The sequence below is a fragment of the Adiantum capillus-veneris genome, chromosome 26, assembly GCF_014529385.1.
Source record: "Adiantum capillus-veneris isolate H3 chromosome 26, ASM1452938v2, whole genome shotgun sequence".
NCBI lineage: Eukaryota > Viridiplantae > Streptophyta > Polypodiopsida > Polypodiales > Pteridaceae > Adiantum > Adiantum capillus-veneris.
Window position 1 is genome coordinate 138,620,997 of NC_140956.1, and position 23,532 is coordinate 138,644,528.

The following is a 23,532-nucleotide window of genomic DNA, read 5'->3' on the forward strand; positions in this document are numbered from 1 at the left end:
TGCACCTGTATGGTGAGGTTATGACCCTCACCAGTGCCTGCCTTGGAGTAGCAGCTAGCTACCCCTGTTCCTGCTCAAGGAGGCTCTTGCCTCAGCACAAAAGCATGAACCCACACAGTTGTACATCAATCAAATGAGGAGCCCTCTTGTGGGGCATCACATAACTGCACGTAGGAGAGAGAGAGAGCAGTGTGTAGTGTGCAGGGCATCACTCCTAGCACCACACTGTACATGAGAGGGAAAGGAAGCACTCCATAGCTCTTAACCTGACAAAAGCTGAAATGAGGCCTCTCCCAGCTTAAAAATCAGCGCCCATTTTTCTGCAAGGGGAAAGTTCATGAAAAATCGACACTTGGCGCATTTACAAGCATTTGCCCGTTTCGGGTTCGCCGCTTAAAAATATCTTGACCGGTTGCCCAGTTGACTTCGCGGCAGAGTTGTAAAATGTTCCCCTAGTCATACCGGAGGTAATGACGCGAACACATTTCATGGCCCAAAATAGCAGTTCCCTAAATTTTAGGAGATGCTTCCGTTGGGCTCCCACTGGTCTTCTGACCATCTATCCTCATTGGGACCGCATCCAAAAGTGCAACGTGGCCCAACTGTCGGATACTTTTTGTTGGTAGTCCCACCTTGACTTTACGCCTTAATTGAGTTCACTTCCTAGTATCCACCAACTTGCTAAGAGTGACGGGGGGACCTATATGATCTTGCTCTGAGCCTAGACATCCTCTTACCATACGAATTCCAGTGCCGACCACTACCCATCTGCGGGTGAAACTACCGTTCACATTGGCCATGCAATGCCCGACCGTTTGCTACTTCAAGAAGAGGGTCTCAAAAACAAAAAAAAACCCCTTGGAAAGAAACCAACAACTAAAGTTAGCAGTTGCCACGTCCTCGTGACATAGTTAACAGTAGCCACATCCCCGTGACAGATCCCATAGTATATATCTTTGTTTTGTTTTGTTATGTTGTTATTTTGTTACTCTGACTCTGTATTAGATCCACCACATTGTAACTTTCTGGTCTCATAGGTCACTTTGGCCTTTTGAAGACGTTAATATAACATTTCATTTCATTTCATTTCTCTCTGGCTATATCTACTTGAGTTACACAGATATAGAGACACTTTACTGGGAAGAGATAGAGAGAGACAGTCCCAGAGACAGATTACAGATTTCTTTTCGCTAGCTTTGGGACAGCCAGAGGAGCAGTCATCATTGCAGAGCTCGGCCCACACTCATTCGACCACTACCGGCACTCTCATCGACCGAGCACTGGAGCTACGGAGATCTAGACGGCCACGATTGAGGAGAGGGGCTACACAGCATCGACGGAGACTACAGCAGAGGATTCGAGCCATACTCTCTCGATATCCAGAGTGCGGATGAGGATGGATTCTAGTAGTAGTATCTAGTTCTTTTGTACCCAGACATGGTATTAGATTTACCATTTTGTAACAAATTGGTCTCATAGGTCGTTTTGGCCTTTTGAAGACGTTAATATAACATTTCATTTCATTTCATTTCATGTCATAGGACCTATGGGACCACACTGAAGATGGCTACTTGGAATTGTAATGGATCTATGAGGTTGGACGTTGGTGCCTTTGAGGACAGTTTCAGAGACACGGACATTGTTTTCTTCTCAGAGACGCATCAGGCCCCCGGACATCTTATGCCACATGTGGTGGGATACAAATGGGAGACAGCCCACAGGACAGTCGCGAGATCTGAGCATGGGAGTAGAGGTTCAAGAGGAGTAGCAGTGCTATTTAGGGAGGAGTTACAACCACTATTACATATTGTACGGAGAGATGATCATGCTAGATACACGTGGGTGAGGCTAAGAGCTGACACAGGCCGATTTCTATACATTGCCATATTTTACTTCCCCCCCAGTATGTCAGTATATGCTGCATCTAGAGGACAGTCGCCTTTCTCTATACTAGGTAATGATATATGGGAGTTTTCTAGGGATGGTGATATCATCCTCCTAGGGGACTTCAATGCCCGAACAGGCAACTCTCAGACATCTTCTACGACACTTCAGATGAGATGCTTAGAGAGCTGGATGTGGGTGAGTTGGGGCTTGACAGATCCTCACATGACAGAGAGCAGACGGAGTATGGGAGATACCTCACGGAGATGACGACTGCACATGGGTTAGCCATACTTAATGGTTTACAGCAATTTCCTGGAGCAGCCGGTTTCACATGCTTTCCACACACACAAGGCCAGTACAGTGGACTATGTTATGGCATAGCCGAGCTTTATTCCTTGTATTCAGAATTTCATAGTGAGAACCTTTTCTGTTTCATTTCAGTATAGTACAACACGGACATTAGGAGGTAGGTCACATACCCGTTATACATTTACACCAGAGACTGACTTAGTTTATACAGAGGAGATCTATAGCCGTCTATGCACAGCTTGTCCTAGCCTCTCAGTGGAGGAGTGCACCACTTTACTGACTGAGACACTGCATGGTGCAGCATCAGAGGCATACCCACACACTCAGCCTGGTCGGAGGCGATATTCTGGGAGCATGCCCCAAAATAGTTGGTATGATGAGGAGTGCAGAGAGATGAGAGCCCAGCTTCAGAGGATCTTCTTTTAGGAGTCATCACTTACAGACAATCTCGGATTGCTTCCCGACGCCTTGTGCGACAGAAGAAACGAGTTACTTGGCCCAGATGGAGCGAGACTTGTTTCAGTTGTTCTTGAGTAGAGACTCGGGAGAGGCATGGCGATTCTTTCATGAGCACTCCCCTCCCCCAGTGATTACTTCTCCTGATGTGTGGGGCTAGTATGCCTCATCGTTATATACGGTTTTTGGACAGGACCCCCCTTCCAAATCCTACAAAGCCATGCCCACCTACCAACACCTTCTTTACCACTGAGATGGTAAAGAGAGCCATCGACGGGATGAGGACCAACAGGGCATATGATCATGATGGTCTAGTAGCAGAGCACTTTACACATGCCAGAGATATGTTGGTAGAGGTTCTTGTAGTGTTGTTCAATCGTGCCATGTGTGAGGACTTGGAGATCGTCTACTATTGTGCCTATCTTCAAAGCAGGTGATCCTACAGAAACTTGGAGATTGTCTACTAATGTGCCTATCTTCAAAGCAGGTGATCCTACAGAGCCTAGGAATTACCGCACTATTATGGTTGGGCACACATTGGCACGGTTGTATGCATCCATTCTTGAGCAGCAGTTGAGTAATTGGGCAGAGGGTGAGGGTGTACGAGCAAAGGGCCAAGCCGGTTCCAGGACGGGTTTCTCCACTCTTGATCATATTCTGACACTCAGAGCCATCATTGAGGAGGGCAGGTCACACGGGAGACGGATTTATTGTAGCTTTGTGGATTTCCGCAAAGCATTTGACATGGTACCGAGAGCTCGATTGATGCGCAGACTGCAGGAGATGGGGGTGCCCATAGTGTTGATTTGGGGGATTATGGCTCTATACAATTATGGCTCTATACAGATCAGTGATGGGACATGTACGCACTCTGAGGGGATATCTGATTCAGTTCACTCCACCATTGGGGTGAAACAGTGTTGCCCATTGTCTCCTACTCTGTTTGGTATGTATGTTGATGAGGTGTCTAATTACATTGACAAAGAGGGTGATAGAGGTACCCAGCTGGCAAGGACGTGGATCTCATTGTTGTTATATGCTGATGATATTGTGTTGATCTCTGACTCGCCAGAGGGTATGCAGCGACAGTTGGATGCATTACACAAATTTGTAGAGGATAGTGGATTGTCTGTAAACCTTGGTAAAACTTTTACCAAGGTTATGGTGTTTAACACCACACTACAGTGGATCAAAAGATCAGCACCGACTTTCACATATGTCAAGAGATTGTAGAGTATATAGATGCATACACTTACCTTGGGGTTGTCTTCACTGGGCCGAGGTTTTCTTTATGGAGAGCAGCAGAGACTAGACTGACTAGAGCTTTTGCGGCCTTGGGAGGCTTGGAGAGGATGTGTTCGCAGGTTCAGTTCTAGGAACCTCGGACAAAGTTATGGCTCTTCGATACCTTAGTAGCCTCAGCTATGTTGTATGGGGTGCAGACATGGGGACCTTCTGTAGGTCAGGATGGTTGGAGACATACGGAGAGGCCCTTGGTATCTATGATCTCTCGACTGATCAAAGCCAAGGCCTGCGTACCCCACGCTATCATTCGAGCAGAGCTAGTTACCCCTCCTATGGAGATTGAGGCGCTTACCAGATCAGTCTCCTTTGTGCACAGCTTGTGGGATACTACTAGAGACAGATATGCTAGATTGGCCCTTGAGTCTTCCAGACAGTTAGCTCTTCAGGGGGACACTTCATGATGGTATGCACAAATGACATCATGGTTTCAGATGCATGGTTTCACCTTGGATAGGCTGCCCCCTTTCCAGTACTCTCTTCAGGCACCCTCGATGTCTCTTACACGGGTGGAGATTACTAGACTCATTCGTCAGGACCTGATCCAGCTGGATACCAAGAGGACATGGATAGAGCCGCCACAGGAGTTGGGCACGAAGATGGCTCTCTATAGAGAGCATCTCCTCCACCTCACAGGAGATGGGTTTGTGATTCGACCCAACTACATGGACATACATATGTCTCATGGTTTGCGGTGTGCCATTGGTCAGATACGCACATCCTCACATCAGTTGGAGATTGAGACTGGTAGATTTAGAGCGATACCAGCAGACAGCAAGGTATGCCACTTATGCCAGTTAGAGCCAGAGACAGATCTACATTACATATGTCATTGTGCAGTGTACTATGAGATACGGGGCCGTTTCCATTGCTTATTCAGAGAGGGTTTCGGTCCTTTCTCTAGGGTCATGAGTTATGAGGATTAGAGATGTCTTGGGCTATATCTACTTAAGTTACACAGATATAGAGACACTTTACTAGGGAGAGATAGAGAGAGACGGTCCCAGAGACAGATTACAGATTTCTTTTCACTAGATAAGTGACGGCCAGAGGAGCAGTCATCATTGCAGAGCTCGGCCCACACTCATTCGGCCACTACCGACACTCTCATTGACCGAGCACTGGAGCTACGGAGATCCAGACGGCCACGATTGACGAGAGTGGCTACATAGCATCGGCAGAGACTACAACAGAGGATTCGAGCCATACTCTCTCTATATCCAGAGTGCAGATGAGGATGGATTCTAGTAGTAGTATCTAGTTCTTTTGTACCCAGACATGGTAATAGATTCACCATTTTGTAACAGATTGGTCTCGTAGGTCATTTTGGCCTTTTGAAGACGTTCATATAACATTTCATTTCTCTCTCTCTCTCTCTCTCTCTCTCTCTCTCTCTCTCTCTCTCTCTCTCTCTCTCTCTCTCTCTCTCTCTCTCTCTCTCTCTCTCTCTCTCTCTCTCTCTCTCCCCTGACACGCGCATCTGCTGCCTGGCCTGCTGACGCGCGCGCAGGTCAGGCCCTTCTCCCTCAGGCGCAGGCCAATGCCTATTGCTCGCGCGCAGGCTGTCTCATTTTCAATAGTAGAGCATCCCTCTCTTCATGTATGAGTGAGGCCGTCAATCTGCGAGTCTCAAGAAGTGGCCTATCAGTACGATCATCACCAATACGCACAATGGCGAACACGAAAGAAAAACTAGCTACTCCACCCAAAACAAAAACAGGTACAGGTACAACTACAGGTACAGGGACAAGTACAGGTACAGGGAAAAACACAGGTACGATCACAAGAATGGACGGTCCGGTTGTATGCTCTATGCAAGACATATGGGGTCTCATTACATCTATGCAAGAAATGATGATGAGGCAGAGTGAGGACATTAAGAAACTTGCTCTCAAAACCCAGGAGTTAGAGCACACAATCAAGATGCAGGACCTGAAAATCACGCAACAAGAAGAGAAATTTCAAGCATTACAAGACACTTTAAACAAGTAGGTAACTACCCAAGAGGAGAATCTTGCAAATGTATGCGACACACAACAAAATGTACTTGGGCATGCAAACTCATGGGCAAATGTAGTAAGGAATGGCCATGCAAATTCACATGCTATATCACATGCGACAGATAGGTATGTAAATGTGGATGAGACAGAATACCATGAACGCGAGAAACGCAATATGAACATTGTGATTCGTGGCGTACCCGAATTTGACAATGAAAAAGTGCTCACATTGAACACGGATTAACAGATATCATCACAGACAAGTTTGGAATGCAAGACGTGGTCGTATACGGGGCACACCGTGTGGGCAAAAAAAGAGCCGAGGGCAATCATGCGATTGTATGCACATTGTTAGATGCGCGCAAACGAGCCATCATCCTTGAGAATGCACGGATTTTCTTGAAAGATAGCACAATCTACATTAATGAGGACAGAACGCCCATGCAACAAAAAGAACGGAGACAGGCATATGAAGAACGCATAAAGAAGAACGCATCCCCTAATTCGGGGACATCACAAGAGGCATGACAGGTAGGGACCCATGGGATCACAGATATACACGTAACAAGTTGGAATTGTCGGGGTTTCCCCTGGCACAAAGGAGATGGTCTGCAAGAAGTTTTGCCTAAAGCAGATGTACTTTTTTTGCTTGAAACATGGGAACATGATGCATGCCGTATCCCTTGCATTGAGGGATATATGACACAATCCATATGGATGCCAAGTATGAAAATGAGGGGTCAAGGCTGGGTTGCAGTGATGTACAAGGAGGAATTGCACAAGGTGATCAAAATAAGCAAGGTTGATGAATATAAAAGATATATCTGGATCAAAATTGAGACAAAGGATAAGCCAATATTCCTTGTTGGATGCTACATACCCAATAGAGAGTCTTCATTCTATAATGCCTTCAAAATAGACAAAGGAGATCCTTTTGGAGAATTGTATGCAGATATTGAAACCTACACACAAGAGGGCATAGTCATGCTTATGGGAGACTTGAATGCTCGTATAGCACACACTCAAATGCAAGTTGTGGATTTCACACTACATCCTGCCAATAAGGAGGGATATGACAACCCCCAATCCTATGTGGGAGAGGTGCTCTCATGACCAAATAACAAATCCACAAGGATCAGCCTTGATTAGCATGATGAACTCCATGCAAATGTTAGTCATAAATGGATCGCGGAAATTTGCAAACTCGGGTAAATACACAGCCAATAAAGGGATGAGCACCATTGACTACATGTTGGTTAGTTACGATGGATCACACATAATACATGATTTTGCGGTGGGAGAACGATCCCCAAACTCGGACCACATACCCATTCACGTATGGTTACGAGTGCCCACACAAAGGAAGGAAAAGATAGCAGCAGAGCCGACTTGGTCATACAAAATGCAAATAGAAAAGAAAAAGGAATATGCGACTTTTCTTGATAGCATACTCATGATACATGACATACCCTGCAATGTTGAAGACACGTGGCTAATTTTCAAACAAGAAATGATCACAACCGTTGAAGTTGTAATGGGTAGAGCTCGCAAACAGAAGAAAGATGCAAAAGGCATGCCACATAATTCATGGTTTGATGAAGAATGTAAGGCAGCCAAACACAGGTTGAGAATGACACTCAAGTCAGAGGAGGAATGGACACCTTTAGGCAAAGAATATAATGCACTCCTACGAAAGAAAAGAAGAAGATACGAGCTGGAAAAAGAACAAAAAGAGATCAAGCATTTCAAAGAGAACCCGAAAGGGGCATGGCGGAAAATGAAAGGGAAACGACAGGATATCATGGGAGACATCAACCAAGAAGACATGTATGCTTATGTGGAACAACTTTATGTACACAAAGATGCTAAGGAAATGATTGGAAATCAACCCGAGTTGCAAACGAAAGAACCCTTGACTATGAAGGCAACTCTAAAAGGTATACAAAAGCTTGAGAATGGGAAAGCACTAGACACCAATAACATGAGCTCGGAAATGCTGAAATGGTCAGGCAAGGTGGCTAAGGAATGGATCCATAGACTCCTAAATCAAGCAGCCACGCAAGATCTACCCACAGATTGGCAAGAAACCTGGATTAAGGCCTTATTCAAAAGTGGGGACAGAAATCAGCCAGAAAACTATCGCACTATTATGGTTGGTTCATGCATGGCAAAACTCTTGGGTAGCATTTTGGAAAAAGAGATCAGTGTATGGGCTGAATGTAAAGACAAACCTGCAATTGGTCAAGCAGGATTTAGATGTCAATACAGCACTATAGATCACCTCATGTCGCTCAGAGTATTGATGGAAGAAAGCCGCAAAACTTTGTATTGTTGTTTTGTGGACTTCAAAAAAGCGTTCGACACAGTTTGCAGAGATGGTTTCTGGAAAAGAATGGAAAACATTGGAGTACCGATACACCTTAGAGCGGCGGTGGCTCGTCTCTACAAAAAGGTGAGATGCATGTTGAAAATGCAAACGGGTTTCTCCCAAGAGTTCGAAAGTAACATGGGAGTGAAACAAGGCTGCCCTCTGTCCCCAACACTTTTTGGATTACGCATAGATCAACTTGAGGACTTCATACAACAAGCACTCGCACAAGAAGAAGATAGACCAAGTATTGGAGCTTTCATACTTTGGCTTCTCATATATGCCGATGATGTAGTCCTTTTTGCATATAACCTCAGGTCATTACAAAGATCAATGGATGCCGGGCATGCTTTCTGTGAAGCTACGGGCTTAGCTGTCAATGTGGAAAAGACGAAGAGTATGTCCATAAGAACACACAAAATAGAAAATCAGCCCAAGGTGATGTACCTAGACCAAGCAATCGAAGTGGTGGATAGTTTTAAATATTTGGGAGTGGATATTCCTTCCAATCATGCATGGGGAAGTTGTGTAAGAAGCAGACTTGATACGGGCAAGCCCAAATACTACCAATTTGAGAATATGTGTACACAAAGCAATATCCGAAGATGGGAGATCAAGCAATGGTATTTGAAACATGCGTAGTACAGACCATACTATACGGGGTGGAAGTTTGGGGTGCTAGCATATCGGCCAGTACATGGAACGAAATAGAAAAGAAGTTCTTATGTAGACATCTTGGGGTCAAAACGACGACACCATACTCCGTGATGATGTTGGAAACAGGCAACAGGCCATTAGAAATGAAAGCATTGCAGAGAATGTACAAATACATTATGAAAGTGAAGAAGATGTCTCCCAATAGAATACCACAAGTGGCATGGGGAGTCGGTTGTGCACCACAAAAAACCAACAAGAGCAAAATCCTCTCCTCAAGTCTGGTACAAGACATCAAGAGATGGTTTGCAAGATGGAATGTGGAAGCATATGTAGACATGCCTATCGAAGAAGGAAAAGAAGGAGATTATATGCTGAATGTTGAGCTGACAGCGCTAGACAGTCTCCACAACAAATGGAAGACGGCTACACACAGATCTAAATTTGAATACTGCTGCAAACATGTACACACAAAGTATTGGGAGGCATACAAAATGTCAGAAACACAAGTTCACATAAGAACTCCTATGTGTCACCGAGCAGGAAGAGCCATCACTATGATGCGTATCAGAGCTCACAGGCTGAAAGTAGAGACAGGAGGATGGCTGAAAATTGATGCAAGCCAAAGAGAATGCACCTAATGCAGTTTACAAAAGATTGAGGATGAGACACATGTGACTCTAGAATGCCCCGCATACACCGACATACGCGCTGATTTTCAGCAGCTTACAAGGGGATGCACTACTCTTGAGGAATTGCTCTCTAAATCCGACCCATCTCCTACAACTCTAGGCATATACCTAGCCAGTATTCTAGAACGTCACACACTACTCATGGAAAAGGCAAAGGGTGCTACACACCACACACCCCCGCAAGGGGAGTTTGCTTAGAGTTTTCGAGGGTCCCATGGGTGATTTTGGCCCCCCGAGGACGTAAATATCAAATCAAAGCAAATCTCTCTCTCTCTCTCTCTCTCTCTCTCTCTCTCTCTCTCTCTCTCTCTCTCTCTCTCTCTCTCTCTCTCTCTCTCTCTCTCTGTGTTCTTGGTTCTTGGCGAGGGCAAGCAGGTCTTTGGCGAGCAGGTTCTTGGCGATCTGGCTGAGGAATCTGAGGCGAGGGCGAGGGCGAGGAGGTTGGGGCGAGGGCGAGAAGGTTGGGGCGAGGGCGAGCTGGCTGAGGCGAGGGCGAGCAGGTTCTTGGCGAGCAGGAATCTGAGGCGAGGACGAGCACGTTGGCAAGGGCGAACTGGCTGAGGCGAGGGCGAGCTGTCGTGCTCAAACCTGCTGGATGAGGGACGAGAGGCGAGCTCTCTCTCTGCTGGACGAGAGTCTTGGGCGAGGGCGAACTGCTGATCTTGGACGAGAGACGAGCTCGACTGGGCGAGGGGCGAGCTGCTGGTCGAAAGATGAAGGGCGAGCTTCTAGACCTGGTCAAGGGCGAGCTGCTAAGCCTGGGTAAGCTGCTGGTCCTGTGTCAAGAGGTCGAGCTCCTGGGTCGAGGACGAGGAGCCTACAAAGGGCGAGGACGAGTTGCCTGCCAAGGGCGAGGGTGAGGGTCTTGACCTCTAAAGGACGAGGGCAAGCTGCCTGCCAAGGGCGAGAGCGAGCTGCCTACCAAGGGCGAGGGAGAGAAGAGCCAAGGGCGACGAGAGAGACCAGCCTGCCAGGGCTAGGGCGAGGACTTTGGTGACGAAGGCGAGGCCAACCAGGGGGGAGGCGAGACCTCTGCTGGTGAGTCTTTGTTCTTCTCTCTCAGATGGACCAACCAGCCGAGGATGGTGATGCAAGTGGCTTCACCACCCCACAAAAAATGAAAGCGACTTTCAAGCAGAGGAGCAGAGATAGTATACTCTCGCCAAGCTCACTGAGGGCAGGGAAAACCGTCAAAGTCCAAGATGATTTAATGATGGAGAGGGTTCAAGTAATGATTAAATCTGAGCTCAGCTTTATGAGAGATGACATCAGGAAAGAGATGTACGCAAATGCAGATAGTTATAAGAATTCTATGTATGCAGATATGAGGAAAGAATTAGATAAAGCGATGCTTGATAGGCATGATGAGATGTATCTATCTGTGAAAGGGGAGATGCAGGCTCTAATGCGGGTAGAAGTGAATGTAATGGAATGTATTATGCAGAAAAAGTTGGATGAGGCAATTGCAAGCTTTGAATCTTGGAAAACCAATGTGGAAAAGTGCATGAAGGAAAAAGATGCAGTGATTGAAGAGCTTAAAGGGAAACTTGCAGCTTGCAAAATTATGCCCAAAACGGAAGGGGGAAATCAGCCCTCGATGTTAAAGGAGCTCGAAGATATTAAGGAGAAGGTGAAAACTCTACACGAAGGGGAAGAACAAAACTCGAAAGAGGCTTCCTCATGGGCGGAGCGCCTTTTTAAAACACAGGAGAAAGTTGACGAAGCAGAAAAATGGATTGAAGGTGCAAAGAAAGGGAAGGCCCGGATGCCAGAAGCCGCACAGACTTCTACCATCATCAATATGACCATTGAGGAGGACTAGAGCCCTCCATGTGCGTATTACTGGTATCAAAGACACCGAAAATGTAGAAGACGAAGTGAAGGAACTCTTGCAGCGCATGGGCATCCCGGAACCTATGCACACAGGTGCTTGGAGAGTAGGAAAGAAAGGAGTGGATGAGAAGGGAAACGTCAAAGAGAAAGCACTTATTTTGCGTTTCCCGACTTTGGAAACAAGGAAGGAATTCCTGAAGAAGAGACCGGCACTTAAGAAAACTGGAATATTTATGGGGGATGACCTTACTTTAGCACAAATAGCACATATGCAAGAGTTGATGCCAGAGATCAAGGCAGCAAGGGAGAAGGGAAAAATTGCCTTTTATAGAGGAGGGAAAGTAGTGGTTTTGGAAAAACGCACAGCATGACGGTGCGAGACATATGGGACCACACTCCGGATGGCGGCATGGAATTGTAATGGATCATATAGGCTGGATGTGGGTGCCTTTGAGGATAGCCTCAGAGATAGAGACATTGTGTTTTACTCAGAGACACATCAAAAATCTGGACAGTTGATGCCAAGTGTGACTGGTTATTTATGTGAGACAGCTTGTCGGCCAGACGCTAGATCCCAGCATGGGAGTCGAGGTTCAGGAGGGGTAGCAGTTTTATTCAAGGAGGAGTTGCAGCCGCTATTACAGATTGTCCGGAGAGATGACCAGGCAAGATACATGTGGGTGAGACTGAGAGCTGAGACAGGCAGATTCTTATACGTTGCTATATGTTACTTTCCCCCTAGCACATCAATCTATACCTCACCTAGAGGGCAATCCCCTTTCTCTATACTTGATGATGACATATGGGAGTTCTCTAGAGATGGAGATATCATTCTCTTGGGAGACTTTAATGCCAGGACGGGCAACTCCCAAACGGTATTTTATGATACCTCGGAGGAGATGCTTAGAGAGATGGATATATCGGAGATGGGGCTTGACAGACACTCACAGGATAGAGAGCACACAGAGTATGGGAGATATCTCATAGAGATGGCGACTACGCATGGTCTGGCCATACTTAATGGTCTAGAGATTTTTCCTTCGTCTGGGGGATTCACATGCTTTCCACACAGACATGGGGCCAATACAGTAGACTATGTCATGACTTCACCGAGCTTCATCTCTAATATTCAGGATTTCAGTGTGGGCCCTAGACCTGTTGGAGTAGCAGTGGACCATGCTCTCCTGACTTTTTCAGTCTCTTTCCAGTATAGTGTCTCTCAGACACCACGAAGGATTGCACACACACGGTATACTTTTACACCAGAGACGGATTCAGTTTATGTGGAAGAGATTTACAGACGAATGTGGGCAGCCGCGCCTGTATATACAGTGGAGGAGATCACCACTTTATTGACGGAGATCTTGCATGGGGCAGCAGCAGAGGCATACCCACACACTCAACCAGATCAGAGAAGACGTTCTGGGAACATGCCTCAGAATAGTTGGTATGATGAGGAATGCAGAGAGATGAGAGTTCAGATTCAGAGCGAGCTTATACTTGGAGTCATTACATATCGACAGTCTCGGATTGCTCTTCGGCGTTTAGTGCGACGGAAGAAGCGGGCCTTTTTAGCCCAGATGGAACGTGATTTGTATCAACTCTTTTTGAGTCGAGATTCAGGTGAGGCCTGGCGTCTCTTCCGTGAGCACTTACCTCCTCCAGTGATTACCTCTCCCGAGACTTGGGGTCAGTATGCAGCATCATTATATACAGTACCCGGGCAACCACCATTACCATACCCTCTAGAGCCATGTCCAGCCACTAGTACCTTCTTTACCACTGAGATGGTGAAAAACGCCATTGACAGGATGAGGACTAGGAGAGCATATGATCATGATGGTTTGGTGGCAGAGCACTTCATACATGCTAGAGATTTATTGTCAGAGGTTCTTGCACGGTTGTTTAACCGTGTCATGTGTGAGGGACTACCCGAGTCCTCGAGATTATCTACTATTGTACCTCTCTTCAAGGCAGGGGACCCCACAGTGCCAGGGAACTACCGTACTATTATGATAGGGCACACATTGGCACGGTTGTATGCATCCATTCTTGAACAGCAACTGAGTAAATGGGCAGAAAATGAGGGCATACGAGCAGCTGGACAAGCTGGATTCAGGAGGGGTTTCTCCACTTTGGACCATATTCTTACACTCAGAGCCATTATTGAGGAGGGTCGGGCTCATGGGAGACGGATGTATTGCTGCTTTGTGGACTTCCGCAAAGCATTTGACACAGTGCCGAGGGCCAGATTGATGCACAGGCTACTGAAGTTGGGAGTACCCACAGAGATCATATGGGGGATCATGGCTTTATACGGCTCAGTGACTGGCCAGGTACGCACTCCTGAGGGGATTTTTGACATTGTTCATTCCACTATTGGAGTGAAACAGGGGTGTCCTTTGTCCCCTACACTTTTTGGTATGTATGTAGATGAGGTCTCTGACTACATTGACAGAGAGGGTGACAGAGGCGCTCAGCTAGCAGGGACATGGATCCCTTTATTATTATACGCTGATGATATTGTGTTGATATCAGAGTCGCCAGAGGGCATGCAGAGACATTTGGATGCATTGCACAACTTTGCAGAGGATAGTGGACTGTCTGTGAACCTTGGTAAAACCAAGGTTATGGTGTTTAACACCACACCACAGTGGGTCAAGAGATCGGCACCTACATTCGTATATGGTCAAGACACTGTGGAGTACACAGATGAATATACATATCTGGGGGTGGTATTCACGGGACCGAGGTTTACTCTGAGGAGAGCAGCAAAGACTAGACTGTCCAGAGCCAATGCGGCATTGGGAGGGCTAGAGAGGATGTGTTCGCAGGTTCAGTTTCAAGAACCACGAACAAAGTTATGGCTCTTTGATACTTTGGTTGCTTCAGCTATGCTTTATGGGGTCCAAGTGTGGGGACCATCTGTGAATCATGACAGTTGGAGGAACATGGAGAGACCCTTGGTATTTATGATATCCCGGATGATTAGAGCCAAGGCCTCCGTACCACATGCGATTATTCGAGCGGAGGTAGCTGCCCCTCCTATAGAGATTGAGGCTCTTACCAGATCAATGTCCTTTATGCACAATCTATGGGATACACATAGAGGCAGATATACCAGATTGGCTCTTGAGTCCTCTAGACAGTTAGCGATGCAGGGAGATGCATCATGTTGGTATGCGCAGATGACCTCATGGTTTCAAAGACATGGTCTCAGCATGGATAGATTGCCTCCCTTTCAGTATTCCCTGGATGCACCCTCCCTACCAGTCACACGGACGGAGATCACTAGACTCATTCGGCAGGATCTTATACAGTTGGACACCAGAAGGACATGGGTAGAGCCGATGCAAGAGTTGGGCACCAAGATGGCTTTCTACAAAGAGCACCTTCTCCAACTTTCGGGAGATGGGTTTGTGACTCGTCCAAGCTACATGGACACTCATTTGTCTCATGGCCTGCGATGTGCTGTTGGTCAGATTCGCACATCCTCACACCCGCTGGAGACTGAGACGGGTAGATTCAAAGGGATACCGCCGGAGTCTAGGATATGTCAACTATGCGGTAGAGAGCCAGAGACAGAGCTACACTACATATGCCACTGCACTGCGTATTATGAGATACGAGGGCGCTTCCATTGCTTATTCAGGGAGGGTCTTGGACCCCTAGATAGAGTCATGAGGTATCAGGATCAGAGATGCCTTGGCCTATATCTACTTGAGCTACACCGACATAGAGATAGTCTGTTGAGGAGACATGGAGTACGACAGTCGCAAAGACAGATCACAGACTTCTTTGGATCGAGGGAGCCAAGAGACCAACCACCAGCACAGGGTTGTACCCGCATTCATACGAGAGGCACCCTCATTGACAGGGCGATTGAGCTTGGGAGATCGAGACGACCACGACCGAGACACAGGAGCACACTACATCGACGGAGACTCCAGCAGAGGATCAGAGGCATTCTAGCACGACACCCAGATTGTCATTGAGGGCCTATTCTACATTTTCAGATTTCACATTTCACACTTCATTTTCAGTTTTCATTTTTACTTTCAGTACTTTTTGTACTTGTACTTCAGACATTGTATTAGATTCACCACTTTGTATCTGATGGTCTCATAGGTCATTTTGGCCTTTTGAAGACGTTCATATATCATTTCATTTCTCTCTCTCATTCATTGTGTCACATTAGCCCTCATTCACTACTCCCATCCCTCCCCTGCTCATATCATATGCAGTTCCCTTTTCAGTACCTTTTTGGCCTTCTAAATACGTTAATATACCATCTGATTTCATTCTTTTCTCTCTCTTTGGGTAGAGGCGAGCTCAGACCTTTGTGGATCTTGCTGCAGTACTCCAGGGGCTCTTCATACCATACCCACCATGAACCGTGTATTACACCCTGATTGTGGTACCAGATGAAGCTAGATTATACTTTGCACATGGCATGATTGTACTACCCTCAGCATATAGGATCTGCATTTATCCCTAGTGATAGAGCTCCATCCCCTCCCCTCATGTAACACCTCCCACTCCCAATCACCACATATTACAGGCTTTGTACCATTTCTTTTTGTATCTTTGGTCCTTCTCATAGATAGACATAGTCCATGTACTTCGATTTGTCTCATAGGCTGACTACGGCCTCTAACAGACGTAAAAAATCTTCCTTTCTTTATTTCTCTCGGCTTGCTCCCATGTTCTCCTCTACTCTGCTCTAGCCATGCCGTGTCAGCAGCTTCACAAAGTTCCTTCTTGTTGGCAGATGGTTCTGTAGGATGCACCAAAGTGGAGAACTTGGAAAGACTAAAAGGCTAAAAATGCACAATGAGGATCCATAATTTTCGTTTAGGCCGTGAATGTCCTAAAAGGGATTTTAAGCTTGGCAATGAGGCATAACCTCTTTTTTGCACTAGAAATAGGAGGTTCTATCCTCACTGTGATCATTTGGTGTCATAGGTATGATTGCCACGTGGGTCAAGGCTGATTTATCTGGTGCTTGTCAGGATTGGTCTAGAAAAGACAATGAGAGGCTATGCTGGCGAGGGCAATGTCCCTAGGGAGTCACCTTGCTGTTAGTGATCAAGACGCTCAATGCATCCTAGCCTACCATGATACAATTATCTTTAGCACTGGTATTCACCTAGTAAACTGGCATAATGCATAAGCTAAATGGTGGTTGATAGTGCTCTTAGAACGATGGTGCTCTTAGAACGATTGGTACAGAAAGTCTTGCAAGTTCTGCAAAACAACAAAGCCTCTTGTAGGCAAAGAAGCAAAAATAAGGGCATCAGATGCAAGCTTGTTGTCTTCAATATAAATGCACAGAAAAATCTGCAATTTGCAACCAAAAATTTGACTCGATGGTTGATATTGGAAAAATCACCAACAATGCTCCCAACTCTTTCATTAAACCTGACAGTAAGTCCAACAATCAGTTTCCAACTCTAACCCAAGCAATTGAGTCTTGTAGGTTCCCTATCCCCAATCTGCTGCAAGAAACTGATGTCCAAATTGTACTTCAACTAAGGATGCTACATGCATCAAATCTTACTACACTAATGGATAGTGCCTAGCGTAATGGTGATGAAATTCTCATTTGAATCAACAAGGACATCTTCCTAGAGGTGTTGTGTCGTGAATACACATGCTTGTTTGCGAGCATACACTCAGCAGGCCCGTTATACATATAAAGAATGTGTAATTTTCCCAGCAAGGTAGCACTACATTTGTTGAATAATTTGTACGTGAAGCACCATGTTTTTTGGTTGTGTTTGTAACTCAACTTCATGATTGTTTGCCACTGCCTTTCAACCAAACAGAGCAGACTAGCCCCTACAGTACTTTCTTTGCTAATAAGAATGGCTTATTCTTTCAATATCTATTTGTACTTATAACAGCCAAAGGCATTGATTTTCTTGTTTACTGCAAAATAAGCCTGTCATGTAAGTTTCTCACCTCAGAGACAATGTTAACATGACCTTTTGCAGAAAATAGATGACATGACCAATCCCTACGACGATATGAATGATGAATTCATGTGTCTGTTGTTGTTTCAAATCTACCTGAGCTTTGGGTCTGAAGATCCTTCACTAAGTTGGTGACATAGCCCATTGTCTCACCATGCTGTAATAATAAACATAAGTAACAATAAATTTCTCATCTCATCATCCGAGTGTGAAAAATACAAATAATGTGAGTGGCCGTGTGCAAGCGTATGTGCCTCGGTGTGCGTGCTTGTGTATAAAGGGGGGGGGGGGGGGCGCTTGTGTGTGTTGTATGGTGTGTTTTTATTTTTCTGCGGTAAAAGGAGCTGCATACTGTGTACAAAGCGACTTCTGGGGATGCTCAAAGGACGATCACCTAAAGTACAAAATGGGGAGTACAGTATGAGTGCTATGTATACATCAAGGTGGCATGTAGGAAGGATGCGGAATGAATCGCTGAGGAGATGTGTAATGCCAGGTGATATGTCCTTGATCCAGAGTAAAAAGAACTAAAGACCTCGCCCATGTCCTAAGGAAAGAATATCCACGCCGCTCCGCTGCCCTGGGAGAGCTTGCTGAAGTATCCCACTGGCTGCGAAGAGTATGCTCAGTCAAAATCTGTGCTCTTATGCTCTTTAGTTGTTCATTTGGAGTTTTTGCCCAGCCTTTGTTAGCTTTTAGGTGGCCTCAATCTTTTGAAAATGTCAAAATCTGATCACCAACTTGCCAATTGCTGCGTGTCAGTAAAGTGTGGGCAGCTGAGTTGTGTACACAGCCTGTAGCTCACTCCGTTAGTTCTCACCTTGCCATAGCTACGTTAACTTCACTGCATTTCCTCTCAGAGAAAAAGAGACAATGCGTGTGGGAGAGTGAAGGGTCTACAGATCTGTTTCTGAAAGAACAGAAATTGTAAACTCTATGGCTTCATCTTCTACCTCGAATCAAGCATTGTACAGCCATGATTTGGAGCGTAGCGGCTGTGCTACCAGTGTGAAACTGGATCGTACGGATATCGGACCACAATTTTATCGTCAAGAGAATGCAGATGCTCGCATTGTATTAGATGCAAATGAATGAGAAAATTGCTGAAATTCGTCAGGCTGATAAGGCTCCTCCAGAAAATGTGCTGACTCTTACTGTACCTGATACGGTGTTTCCGGTACAACAATTCGAAGAGAATGCTATTATTTTGTTCTTCCCTCGTAAAATGGCCAATGCAAAGGATGTGGGTCAGTGGCTCAATTCCAATTAAGAGCTTGGGGTGTAGATGATGTATATTATGCTGTCGTGGATTTTATGAGGTCTTATGCTCCGAGCCACAGTTTAAGTAGATGCTTTTGGAATTTTGGGACACATGTGATGCCATGGACACCCACTCGGGAATATCAAAACTTTAATTCATTGTGCCAACAGTTAATCAGCTTTGCCCTACCCATACTTTCATACTCAGCTCCTTCAGTCTCTTCGTAATGGGAGACATTTCACTTCAGCAGTAAGCACTGGCTTCTATGACGTGTGGGATCAGCCATGTCTTGTACATTATTGTAATCAATTGAACTTTAGTTTCAACGCACAAAAAATGTGTGTGTGTATATATATGCACACGCGCACACTGCATGACAAGGATTGCCCATGAAGGTGGGATAGCCAGATGCATTTTTAAATTTCAGCACCTTGGGACTTCTTTGTCCAAAAATTTCAGCACCATGGGACTTGGGATGCTTGGTGCATCAAGGTTGTTCACCTAGTGCATTACTCTATACCATTGCCACACTGCCTATGCTGTTATATATGGACAAACACATTAGGCATGGCAGTTCACAGGGCTTTATCAAAATGGTTTGCATGTTTTGGCACATCTTATGCGGATGATTCTGTGTTTTACCATAGAGCTCTATTTTGGAAATTTACAAGCAACAGATGCATTTTCACTGTATTGTTGAGTTGCTATCAACTTTGCCAATCAATACCATCTACCTGGTATTCGCATGTATGGCCCAGTCAAGTAGTTTCTTAAGGCCAGTTAATTACATTTAGTTACGCATCATGGCTACCTGGAATGTTGCCTTCAAGAAGGCAGCATGGGTGTTAAGGTATGTTGAATGAAAGATAGCTTAGTGGAAGCTCTCTATGTTTCCTCCGCATGTCTCTCTACGGATCGTACAGTCCATATTATGGCGTCCATTTAGTTTCATCCTCCGGCTTTGTCTGCAAGCAGGTTGACCATATTTATCTCCTTAGCTACTGCATGTCTGAAGAACCGAGTTTGATCGCATTAGTGTTAATATTCTTAAAAGAGTTTTCTTAAGCTCGCCTAAGATGCAGGAGGGCCTCATGACCACAAACGGTAGTGAACAGGGAACCATCATTTTCAAGCATATACATGTTGAAAATGGCAGATAATTTCCCGTCCTATGCCCATTTCATGCCACAACATGGCGACAGGAAACGGTTGGTCCCAACTGTTCATGTTTCTTCCTCTCTTCAGATATGCATTCCTTTATCCTATGCCAAGGTGTTTGCCCTTAAGGCCTTTTTGCTGCCTACATCACGGTGACAGGTAGAGCTTGTTTCCCATTCAACACCCATTTCATGTCACATTCTAGTGAAAGAGAATGGCCTTTTCCCTTCCTGTTCTTTGTTCTGGTTATAAGTTCCGTCTCTATGGCCTTCATTTGACTGAAATGGTGGGAGCCTTCTGTGGACACATGAGAGTTCACCCTTATGGCCATTGGTTGTTAAATTACACCCACGTATCTCATCTATGGTCATGTTTCTGGCCATATATCTGGTCGTCCCCATGCTACCTCTCTGATTTCAGGGTGGCATGGAAAAGTCCATTCACTGGTGGAAAGGTATCTTGAACTCGCATTGGAGGTCACTTGATGTCTTCATGTGCAATTTCCTGCTGCTCAATTTGGCACATAGCTTTGGCTGTTTGGTATAATTTCATCTCCTACCCCAGACACCACCATTTTCTTTACATGGATTGCTATTGGGCCCGTGGTCTTTGGGATTGTCCGAAGGATCATGTGTTCCTTCAAGCTTTAAGGGATCCATTTCACTATTTAGTAGCCTCTTTTCGCCAGAGACTCCACTTCTGCTTGCATATTGATGTGATGCCTCTGCAGAAATGAGAGCTGTTTCTAGTTGCATGCCATCTCTGCCCCATTTCAGTGTTCAGTCATGGCACAGTCATTGTACCCACAATGAAGCTCCACCCAATTCCGGTGCTGAGATATGGCACACACTGTATCTTAACCTCATTGTGAGTTTTCTCTCACTTCGATGTTTGCCACCAATAAGGTATAGTATTATTACAGCAAAAAGAGGGTGGGGGTGGGTGGTGTGTGAGTGGGTGGGTGGGTGCGTGCAAGCAAATGCAGGTGTTTGTGTCCATGCCGGAGTGTGTGAGGTGTTGGGCTTTATAAGACATTACCAATAGGACGATGTCAAAACTCCTTTTGTACTCCTCTATCCAAGAATCGACATTTTCATTACTGCATAAAAAAGCTCAATTTGTTTAGATCTATTGTTAGTTCATAAACATTCATCAACATGACAATAGTAAACCCTGTCTTCACAGGCATATCAAATCAAGATGACACTCTCTCTTGAAAGATAAAGTCCAGGGAACATTCCTTCACAATGTAGTTCGCGTGCAAGAAACTAGATAATGAGCACAACACAATAGTCAATTTACAAATTCTATGCTTGTTGTAGGCCAATTCTAGCGTCACTAGGGAAATATACTGACCTATCATCTATGATCTCACATCTATAAAGCCGATCTGCATATGCTGTGGAGAAGGTGGTCACAAAACCGAACGATTTGGATATTGATGGATGAGCTGCCACAAATTACATGGATACTAATCTGTGGACGTACATAACTAAAAGCTCAGATTTCCATACATCAGTGTTGTAAAGTTCCTACTGCGCACATGGAAATGCACACACTGCAGTAAAGTTGCATCTATTCATTGCATACAAAATGAAGAGTTTACAACAGATCATGCTGCAAAATAATACAAATTCGCATCACAAATAGGTGTAATGTCATAAGTTCCATGGTGACTTTCCTCATAAAGATCGGCACCCTTTTAGAGGCACAAAGAGTAGAGTAGGAGGGACACACTTCCGGGCACCCATACACACAATTCATTTTTAAGAAACCCTTGTTTTGTGTAGGCCACCTTTATTTTAGGTGTATATCCAGATCAAAGAGTGTAGGTGTAAAGCTGAAGATGTATGTATGTTCTACACTTTGAGACTCGTGTGCCTGCACTCAAGACTCAGTACAGCAAGCCGTAGCGTTCAGTCAATACTATGCATGATGGATCTGTTGGTTATTTTGTCTTGTGGATGACAAACATGAGTCTATAACTTTCAATTTCCTTTATAGGTGAACCTGGGCTTTTCCTGGATCCATCCAAGTATTTTCCTTTTGATGCTATAGCCATCCAACCAAGATAGGTGCATAGTCCCAGACAAATGGCTCGGCAAACGTACCATTATCTAAATTACTCTCGAGTCTCAATAAGGAATGGGCATCTCGATTGACTTGAAATGTCCTTTTAGAGATGTAATCTAGCCTAAGACTATATATAGCATTACAGCACCAGCTTTTATATTCTAATTCTTCATTTTTGCATTTACGTTTAATTCACTATAGTCTTAAGCTTTCTCGTGTACTTAGAAGCAAGACCACAAGCATAGCCTAATTTCTTTTCATTAAAACTTTAAAAGGAAAACACAAATTTGTATAGGGATACAAAATTAGACTAAATTGAAAGAGAACCCCAAGAACGTAATCGCAAAAGAGCTACTCCATTGAATGTCCACTCAATGGAAAGACCACTTAAGGCTTATATTCACATACACCCTATATGCAACCAAGCACAAAGGCTTATTGTAAGAGGGGGAGCAAAAGCTTTGTATGATCATGATTGGAGGAGCTTTGATAGAGCAAGAAGCTCATCACAGCAGACATGGAGGACTTGTCTTTCAGGCTGGAAGGGCCTTGAAGATTATTAGATGCTTGGAAGAGACAGAGAGCTATCAGATTCCTGAGGTACAAATTTGTGGAAGATTACCTCCGAGTTCCAAGGACTGCAAGTAGAGAGGCAATACTTAAAGAGACTGACATCTTCAGGGCCTTGGTAGCATTATACATGCATCATACAAGATCAGCCACCCCCAGAGGATGGGGAGACAGTGGAAGTGGATAAAGAGGCCATCAAGGAAGATCTCATTGAGAGCCTCGCGAGCAAATTGGAAGCAACAAAGGAAGGATGGATGGAGAGGGTGAGGATGAACCCCGTCAAATGTCAAAGAGGGAGCCCAAAGAGAAGAGCACCAAATAGTGCACACCATAATAGAAGAGCCAAAGATGAGAAATGCACGGCCGGATCAACATCTGAGTCACCGGCACAAAGAAAACTCCACCCCCAAAAGTTATGGGAAACGGGTATGCATGAAGCTCAGATACAGGAGACACGTACTACTTTTATGAGGAAGAGGGTGGTGTTGCGCACACCCGCAAGTGCTCCCATCTTTTTCAATGATGATCTCACAAGGATGTAGATTGAGCATAGGAGTGCATGCATGTCCTGCACCCCGCAAAGAGGGCAAGACAGCCATATACCGCACCGGCCATGTCATCAATGATGGCAAGACGGTCAAATAGGGAATTTTTACCTATGAGGCATCACATAGAGAGCTTCACATGGCGGCGTGGAACTATAATGGGTCGCTATGAACACACCTAGGGAGATTTGAGGTGATGGATGGCAAAGATATAGTTTTTTCTCACAGAGACACGTGAGAGGCCCGAGAAAATAAAATGAAATGAAATGATATTTTAACGTCTTCAAAAGGTCAAAATGACCTATGAGACCAATCCGTTCCAAACTGGTAAATCTGATACCATGTCTGGGTACAAAAAAGCGATACTAAAATTAACCTAGAAGTGCTACGAGCTGGACTGTGTGGGGTACGGCCTACCAAGAGTGTAGGGCTACTAGTGGGAGTCACTC

The 23,532-nt window shown here is 45.2% G+C and overlaps 1 protein-coding gene across 7 annotated transcripts in view; it reads right to left on the reverse strand.

Annotated features, from left to right (window-relative positions):
* Positions 1 to 23,532, reverse strand: part of LOC147424271 (5'-nucleotidase / magnesium ion binding protein) — an 89,102-nt gene that overhangs the window by 27,346 nt on the left and 38,224 nt on the right. For 6 of the 7 annotated variants that reach the window (XM_086501286.1, XM_086501290.1, XM_086501288.1 and 3 more), the window contains exons 8-9: positions 20,934 to 20,994; positions 17,573 to 17,633 (exon numbers count right to left, since the gene is read on the reverse strand). In XM_086501286.1, coding sequence (XP_086357412.1) covers positions 17,573 to 17,633; positions 20,934 to 20,994 — 122 coding nt within the window. Of the gene's footprint in view, positions 1 to 17,080; positions 17,634 to 20,933; positions 20,995 to 23,532 lie in introns of those variants that run through there. The other variant, XM_086501287.1, reaches the window with a different exon arrangement.